The sequence below is a fragment of the Mus pahari genome, chromosome 9 (assembly GCF_900095145.1).
Source record: "Mus pahari chromosome 9, PAHARI_EIJ_v1.1, whole genome shotgun sequence".
Taxonomy (NCBI): domain Eukaryota; kingdom Metazoa; phylum Chordata; class Mammalia; order Rodentia; family Muridae; genus Mus; species Mus pahari.
The window spans coordinates 6,680,002-6,688,995 of NC_034598.1; the positions used below are offsets into that span (position 1 = coordinate 6,680,002).

The 8,994-nt window shown below is 39.2% G+C and overlaps 1 protein-coding gene across 7 annotated transcripts in view; it reads left to right on the forward strand.

The window, feature by feature from the left end:
• Positions 1-8,994, forward strand: part of Cdk19 (cyclin dependent kinase 19) — a 126,960-nt gene that overhangs the window by 75,015 nt on the left and 42,951 nt on the right. For 6 of the 7 annotated variants that reach the window (XM_021204557.1, XM_021204560.1, XM_021204559.1 and 3 more), the window contains 2 exons: positions 6,788-6,898; positions 8,525-8,665. The exons of the other annotated variant lie outside the window; for it this stretch is intronic. In XM_021204557.1, coding sequence (XP_021060216.1) covers positions 6,788-6,898; positions 8,525-8,665 — 252 coding nt within the window. The remainder of the gene's footprint in view (positions 1-6,787; positions 6,899-8,524; positions 8,666-8,994) is intronic. 7 annotated transcript variants of the gene reach the window in all.

An 8,994-nucleotide genomic window follows, 5' to 3' on the forward strand; every position in this document is an offset into this window, starting at 1 on the left:
CCCCTCCTCGGGCGGGGACAGGTGCCGGTGCCGGGTCAGCCTGGGGACTGCCGCCAGGCGAACACCCCTCCTTGGGCGGGCACATTGAATATTTTCAACCCCACACAAAAATATAATAAATGTCACACCGTTAGCATGAATATAATTGTTTAGCATTCATTGATTAGAAATAGTAGATGCATAGTAAAAAGACATAAATTAAAATTAGTTACTTCATTGTGTAAACCAGCCCTGTTTTCTCATAATGCATATGCAAGTTTCTTAGCAGACTGGGAATGAAGTAGGTTTGTGTAACAGAGTCACTACAGTAGGTGTTTCCTGGATTGTGTTCAGTTTAGACCAATTGGCCGACCTCCTAGTTACCTCTGTTAAAATTTCTGTGAGGTAGTTTAGAATGAAGGATGCACAATTGATCAATTGAGTCTAATTCACTGTGTTTATTCCTCCTCTTAAAATGTAGTGAGCCAGACAGTGTTTAATCATTTTTATTGGTAGTTCAGTGGTTATTAGTTATTAATGCAAACCCTTAGCTATAATTTATAAACAATAGTGTAATTTCTTACAGTACTTGGAGTGGTCACTCAACCATTTAGATTTAGAAAATGGCAGAGGGAGGGAAGGGAGGAGGGGGAGGCAGAGAGGGGAATGAATTAGAATGCTCTTGAGAACTGGGTTTTACCATGCAGACTCCATTGCAGATTTTAACTTTGCATATTCACAGTCCTGTTGATTTATAAAAAAGTTTTGAAGTTCTCATATGCATTAGGTATTGCATGGACGCTTACCTAAATAAACACACATCCTATCACAATAAGGGCAATGTGAACTTGTTTATCTTAGACGTTACAACTTAGATACTGCTCTCAGAGCAAGGATGTGCAGAACTTGAAGTCAGAGAGAGAGAAGAAACCAGATTGTTCAGTAGGAAGAGAAGCAGAGCTCATGTAGCCACCGCGTTATGGTTGGCTCTACTACTGCAGGATTTCAGGCACGGGGAGGCAGCACTGTGCTATTTCCCATCATGCCCTGTTTCTTTAACGAGTACTTCTTACTGCCTTGATTGGTTAGCTTTTTTAGGAATGGAAGTAGAACTATAGCACTTTCCTTCTCTCTCCCTTCCTCCAGCTCTTACCAGGTACCCTCCTTTCAACCGCTCCCACACACCCCTCCTCAAGTTGAAAGCCTCGTCCTTTGATTATTATTATTGTAACATCATCTTCCCTCTTCTTGTAATTCCCATATATATATAAAACTATAATATACTGAGTCCATAGTAGTCCTTAGTTGTCTCTAGTTCTTCATCTGGAAGTGTGACCCCATGGAATCTCTCCCCCTCTGGTTAAAATGCCTGTTGATCCTTGACATTTTGACACTTTATGATGATTGTGCTATTTCTAGAGGAAGTTGTTTCAGAGTACTTCCTGGAATTCTGGTTCTTAGGATCTTTCTGCCCCCTCTTCTACAATGTTCCTGAGCTATGACTCAAAATACAGGCGCTCTTACATAATTATTATAACTGCCGGGACTCACTATGTTCCATTGATGTCTGTACTGTGTCCGTTTGTAGTTTTCTGTGATAGTTTCCATCTGATGTAAGGTCAGGCTTCTTTGAGGAGGGGTGGATGGAACTGACACTTGGTTAGGGTTTCAACTAAAGTACAGTTACAGCTCTTGTTTATCAAGAACTTATGCTATGCATTCTACATAGATTATTGCATGCTTGTTTTTTCTTAATGTTCTTGCAAGTAATGGTAGTTATGAGTAGAAACTATAATTGGTCAAGAGTTTGGTATTGAGTTTATATACTTAATCACTGTATAGTCATTTATTTGTATGAGAGCTCATGTAAGTAGATTCTTTTACAAGATCCAGAGTTAAGGAGCTTACTTGGTGTCATACTGCTAGTAAATCAGAACTGGCTTGTTTTTGTTTTTGTTTTTTGTTTTTTTGTTTTGCTTGCATTATATGTGGTGTTGTATTATGACAAGTGGAAGTGTGTATTTGTGTATGCATAGCGGAACCTTGCATAGTTGGGCTACTGTGCTTATTAAACCTCCTTTCATAGTATGAGTGCCTCCTGCTGGAAGGTTGTAATGTAGCCAGTATGCTTTTGAGATGCTAGCTTTGAAAAAGCCTGTCAAAGGCCGGAGGGCGTCTAGTTTCACTATTAATTACTAACAATCATTTTAGGATCACTCCCCACTGAAATTAGGCAGTCCCTCTAATTTACTACAAAATTCACTGCTTCATTATTATGTTGTTTTAAATTTTGATATACTCAGTACTTTCTAAAATAAAGTCATTGGACTGCTTTTACCCAAGAGAAAGTTTGATGGCCCTGTGAGTCATATTGTTATTTCAAACAAACAAACAAACAAACAAACAAGAATAGAAAGTTGAATTTATTTTGGGAAAAATAAGTTATTTGAGTGTAAGAATTTTAGAGTCCTTTTTAAAAAAAGAGTCTGGAGCCCAAGGGAGTATTATAGACAACACGAAAGGCAGTGTGAGTAAAAATAGAAATGGGGAGCGTTATAGGCAGCACGAGGAGTGTGGGTGAAAATAGATATGCATGTTGGAATCCGACTTGGTAAAGAGTCACGGGCTTCAGCAAAGATCTTAAATAGTGCTTTAGAGAAAAATGGTTAGAGCTCTAACTTAGATTTTGTGTGTGTGTGTGTGTGTGTGTGTGTGTGTTTAGGACAGTGAAAAGAGGATACTTCTTATAATTACCTGTTTAGAAGATGTGTCCATTGAACATCTTGACAAGGTTGCAGTGCAGTCAGGTTACCACACTGAGTATCCAGCACGGAAGTTAGCATTCGGTGTGTGTCATAGCCTAGGGGACTGCTGTGTAAGTGGGTCTGAAGCAGATTTGTGGTTGCATGGTATCATGTGGGGCAAATATTTATAGAGCAAAAGACTAAAGTCCATTGACAAAATGGGATTTTTGCCAAGAAATAGGCCATGGCTCTCTCCTTTCATTGTTTCCTTTCTAGATCACCGCACACTGTGACAGGGGAGTTTTAGGGAGGAAGGGCTGTCTTTAGGATGGGTGATGTTTCTTAAAATACCAATCATGTTCATTGTAAAAATCTTTTCAAAAAGAAAAGTGATTGTCATCTCACATGGTGAAACAAGTACTATTAATATTTTGCTATTTATTTTATTTTATAAATAAATTATTTTAATAGATTTTAGAATATTATATCAACATTGTAGCAAAATGTATCATTAAAAATGTATAGTTGGACTGGAGCTATTGCTCTGTGGTTAGGAGAATACACTGCCAAACCCCCATGTCAGGTTTCACAACTGCCTGTAACTCCAGCTTCAGGAGATCTGATGACTCTTGTAGTTGTGTCCACATACTCCCTACAATTTAAAATTTTTTAAATTAAAAAAAAAAAACCTTTAGTGTATATATCTGAACCTATAATATATGGATATACTGTAATTATCCATTTTGCTATTATTGAACACTGAGGTTGTTCATGGCTATTTTGTTTGTTCTGTAAATAATGATGGAAGGCTTACTTGTTTTGTAGCAAATTGAGGGTAGTGAATATACTTTTTGTCTAATGTTTTGTTTATAAACTAGTCTTAAATAATACATCTGAGAGCTGATGAGATACTCAGTTGATAAAGTACTTATCTCTCAAGCATGAAGACCCGCTTCAAGTGCATGGCTCTGTAACCTCAGTATTGGAGACGTAGAGACATAACACTTTTCCGAGCTTGCTGGCTGGCCAGCCCAGCCAATTTGGTGAGCTTCCAGTAAGAGAGAGACCTTTCCCTAGAAATGAAAGTGGACACAGTCGAGGAAGACACCATATATAGCAGCCTCTGGTTTCCACATGCATATCTACTTTTCTAGTGGAATATATCTTAATTTTAAAAATCATTCAAAATACTTTCTAATAGAGGATAGTTTGTCAAAAAAATCAAAAGTTTTACATGGCTGTTTATTGTTTCCATGCATAAGAATCACACTGGCTCAATAGATTTAAGTCATTCAGCAAGTACTATTGAGTGCTTGATTATGTCATAGGCACCATTTTGAGCACTGGGACTATAAAACAACACAAAGCTTTGCTATTAATAGACAATGACAATAAACAACTTAAAGTGATGTCTATTTAAGTAAGTGCCTCTGTACAATGACGGTTAAAAGAGTGATAATTTTGGAAAGATGGGAAATGAAGGAACCAAACCGAGGCTATAACTTATTCAAAGGGGACTCTTTAGAACAGGTGTGCATACAAGTTAGGAACATTGAAATGAGTGTGCAAATTGAGGCACAACCAACTTCTTCCATGACATCGGAAGGGAAGTCAGAGATGCTGGACAGCACAGACCTCGCCTGACAGTATACAGGACATTTTCTGCGTTGTGGTCAGTTACCTGCAGTGTGGACTTATGGATCAGTCTCCACGGCACTGGGGACAGGGAGCCAAGATGAAACTCTCCTGGCAGTGCATTTTATTCCATTGAAGTAGAAATGTTTTCCTTCAAATTTCTAAATTAAGAAGCATTAGTTTGAAATTGTAGAGAGGAATACAGAGCTGAAGTATGTTTGGAAGAATATATAGTACTATAATTTTACTTTTTAAAAAAAACTTTACATCTGTCTATCCTTCCCTTTGAAGACAAAGACAATTTTTAATTTAGTTGTGAAAATCACAGTACTGACTGGAAAGCAAAGTGGAGAATAGCTGATGACAATTCAGTAGGAGGGCCAGGGAGGACTTCCTCAGGAAGTGATGGTTGAGAATAGGGTAGCTCAGGCTCCTCCTCTGCTTCAAGCCCCTGATCGCCTTTGCCACTTTCTTGAAGATCAGATGGAGTTGAAGACAGGGAGAGTCAAGAGTACCTCCTCAGTTTTAGCCATTAGACACTGAAGTAGAGATGCTGCATTTGGGGGAGAGTTGTGAGCAGGAGGCAAACACATATATAAATTATTTGCATATTTGGTACGATCACCAAAACCAAGAACTCTCAAGCTCCTTCAGTGTGCCTGGGATTGTGCCATTCGCTTTTGTCTAAGAAGTCCATGGTTGACAGGGAGGCAAGTGTAGACAGTACTAGGATAAGCTATGCTAACACAAACATACACCTGTGCAAATGATTTGGCAATGCCGAGTCTGACGTCATTCTGCCTTTTACTGTGCTCCATCACGTTCTCAGCAGCATCCACGAAACATGTACAGAAATCTGTCCAACTGTGGAAATTTTAATAGTGACTGGCTCTCCATTTGATTCCTAGAATTGCGTGTGTTGGGAGGGGACACTTTATTTGATCCTGTCATTGGCTAGGAGCATATGACTAATATAGCTTAGATGCAAAGAGCAGTCCTACTTGAGCCAATATCATTGGAGGCTGACACAGTTAGCTGAATGTGTACTGTTTTTCCCTCCCCACCCAAGGGGAGGGATCAGCCTTCCCTGATCTTAAAATAAAGTTGTACTGTACACTTGTTATTAGAATTAAATGGGAGTTAAACATTTTTATATAATAATTGTGCACATTTTAAGTATGCGATAAACAGGTAACAAAAAGGAAAAAAAATCAACAAGTATAATGAACTTTACATTACAAGACAGGAAAATTGTTTACCAAGATAGATGTTGTAGTTCACATTTGGTAGTTTTATTTTTTAACCTTTTTTTTCTTTTCTTTATGTGAATGGGTCTGCATATATGTCAGAGTACCAGGTGCATGCAGTGTCTGAGGGCCAGAGGAGAGCATCAGAGCTGCCATGTGGCGCTGAGAATTGAACCCAGGTTCTCTGGGAGAGCAGCCAGTGCTGTTAACTGCTGACTTGAAAGTTGGAGGCAGGAGGATCCCAAGTTCAAAGCCAGTCTCCACCAACATAATTAGGTCTTGCATGCATGTGTGCATGCTTGTATGCATGTGTGTTTTCTACAGGTTGAACTCAAGTCTCATATGCTAGGCAAACATTTTAGTGCTGAACTGTATCATTTTTGCTTTTTATTTTTGAGATGGGGTCTCACTAAATTGCCTAAGCCTTGAATTTATTTTAAAGTCCAGGTAGGCCTTGAACTTCCTGAGTAGGCCTATGATTATAGGCCTATGTGAACGTGTATGATGAGCTTCTAGCTTGAAAAACACACAAACAAAAAATGAAGTATATTTCTCTGTGCCTATTAAATCTGAATCCCAGTTGAGTAGTCTAGAACAGGCATATTTAAAGGCGTTTACCTTGCGCTCATGCCATTGTGACTATTTTCTCAAACTGCTGCCTATCGTGTGGAGCTGATGAGTTTTCATTCGGGCTGTTCACTTCCTTGTCAGGGTGGAACTTGAAGCTTATACCCTGTGAAGGGTATTCTTTTGTGTGTGTACAGGACTTCTATGTGAGTCAGCTTTTGTCTGTGTGACAGATATTTTAAGATAATCAGATTACTGCATGCAAAGGTTTATAGTGTCAGATTTCAGACCATACTCATGCCCTTTGGGGTGTAAGCTAGAGAGAGAGAGAGAGAGAGAGAGAGAGAGAGAGAGAGAGAGAGAGAGAGAGAGAGAGAGAGAGAGAGAGAGAGAAGAGAAGAGAGAGCATTGTCAGAGTATTTCGAGAGCTGTTCCCCCTTTCATGCTGCTTCCCTCAAAGCCAGGCCCAGTGAGGCTTGCCTGTCCTTCAGGAGGCTAAGTAAGGACTGCAGGAAGACCTGTCTCAAAGGATTCTGTTCATGTGGTAATATGTCCTCCTTGCAATCAAGGAGTATTTATTCTCTCTTTCTATCCCTCCCTCCCTCTCATATTCAGCTTTTGAGAGAACTGAAGCACCCTAATGTGATCGCATTGCAGAAGGTGTTCCTTTCTCATAGCGACAGGAAGGTGTGGCTGCTGTTTGACTATGCAGAACATGACCTTTGGGTAAGTTTGAACTTCTCTTGTCCTTTATAGATAAGGGGCAACTATGCAAGCAGAATGTACTACTAATGCATTGAAAAGAAAGCCTACAGAACTCACAGTTCAGAGCAACTGTAGTAAATGTTGATTTTAAAGATGAGCACTAAGTGGACATTTATAGAAATGATGATATCTGTAATACTTACAAGTAAGAGATCTTGTACACTCAGCTAATGACAGTTTGGTAATGTGTGTGGTAAATACTGGTTCCTTTCGTGAGGTGCACACATTTAATCAAGCATATACTTGTGAGTAGTTAAGTTCAAGCTAATTTCTTACCGTATTTTGGTATTTAAAACTTTGGTATTTAATACCAAGTAGAAGTATGTATATAGTTTTTAGAATGCCTTATCAGTACATAAAAAAGCCAATTCCTAACTAGAGCATTTTAAACATTTTTGTCTCTAAAACTCCTAAACAAACCAACCAACCAAATTTGACAATTAAATTATGGATAAATTTGGTTCCCTATGTTGTAGTTTGCCTTCTATATAAATGAAAAGATCTGAGTAAGAATAACTTTGACAGGCTTATAAGGTCCTGAATGAACCTTGAAAGTTCATTAGAGAGCCAGTTACTGTGAGCTGTCTCTGGTCTCCATGTGTGTTTGGTAGTCCATGCATGTGTGCACACAAATGAAAACATACACGTTTACACACACATATATTCATGAACGCACACACAAGAAACACATAAGTAAAATAGAATAGGTTTTTTAAAAGAATTATTTTGTTCATCATTAGCACTTAGATGTAGAAATAGGAGAATCAAGAATTAAAGGTCATCCTTGGAGATATATATATATAATGAGTTTGAAGTTACCCTGGGCTAACCTGAGGTGCTATCCCAAAACAAAAGTGGTTTTTTTTTTTTTTTTATTTCCCCTTTATTTCTACAAAGGTTTCTTGACAATGTATATAGCTCACTTTAAACAGGAGTATATAGGCTGATGCTGTGGCTCAGAGTGGTTCAGAGGATCGGCTGTTCTTCATAGGACCTGGGTGGGATTCGAGGGTGGGCGTGGGCTGGGACTTAGACATGGCCTGTAGCCTTTTCCTCCCTGGCATACAGGACTTCATAACCCACGTTCGCCGTGTGACATAGTGTGAGAGTCGGTGTGGCTACTACTTTCCTTTGTTCTGCTCTTCATATAATGCTGACTCCAGGGGCAGCTGGGCCCGGGGAGGAGGAGCGCTTTCCCGGCCGCTTTCCCGGTACAGAGATGCCTGCTGTCCTGATGTTAGCTCAACACAACACTTGCCATTCTTCCTCCCGCCCGTCCTCAGCAGACCACCATCAACACTGTACTTAGGCATCTGAATACCCGCCCTTCTTACCATTTAGAGGTGATTTGCTGGCAGTTCTGAATGTTCTCAGTAAATTTAATTATAGACTCATATTAACATGGTCACATTCATCCCAAAATACAGTTTTTTGGACAACCTTATTATTCAGAAATTTTTGTTTCATTAACTTTAAAAGGTAAGTGTAAAATGCAGAGCGTTTATTTCAGTTTTGATTATGGTGGGGTTTTGGTGGAGATATGAGCAGACTATATTATTATAGTATGTTTTAATTTTTAAATTTCAGCATATTATTAAGTTTCACCGTGCATCAAAAGCAAATAAAAAGCCCATGCAGTTACCAAGATCCATGGTTAAATCGCTGCTGTACCAGATTCTTGATGGTATCCATTACCTCCACGCAAACTGGGTGCTTCACAGGGACCTGGTAAGCACTTTGGTTTAATTCATCAACATATCTTTTTATTTCTCAAATTTAACAAAATCATTCATTTTGGTACAATTATAATAGAACATTAGCTAAGAAAACATTGTAAATTCATGCAAAAGGGGAGATAAAAAGTCACTTATAACCTACAATCAAAAGACTGGGAGCTGACTCAGAGTCACCTCCTGTCTGTAATCTCAGCACTTGAGAAACTGAGGTAGGAGGAGTGCCATGAGTTCAAGGATAGCCTAGGCAAATAGTGAAGGTATCTTCCCCAACTCCTTAACCCCTCCCTCCCTCCCTCCCTCCCTCCCTCCCTCCCTCCCTCC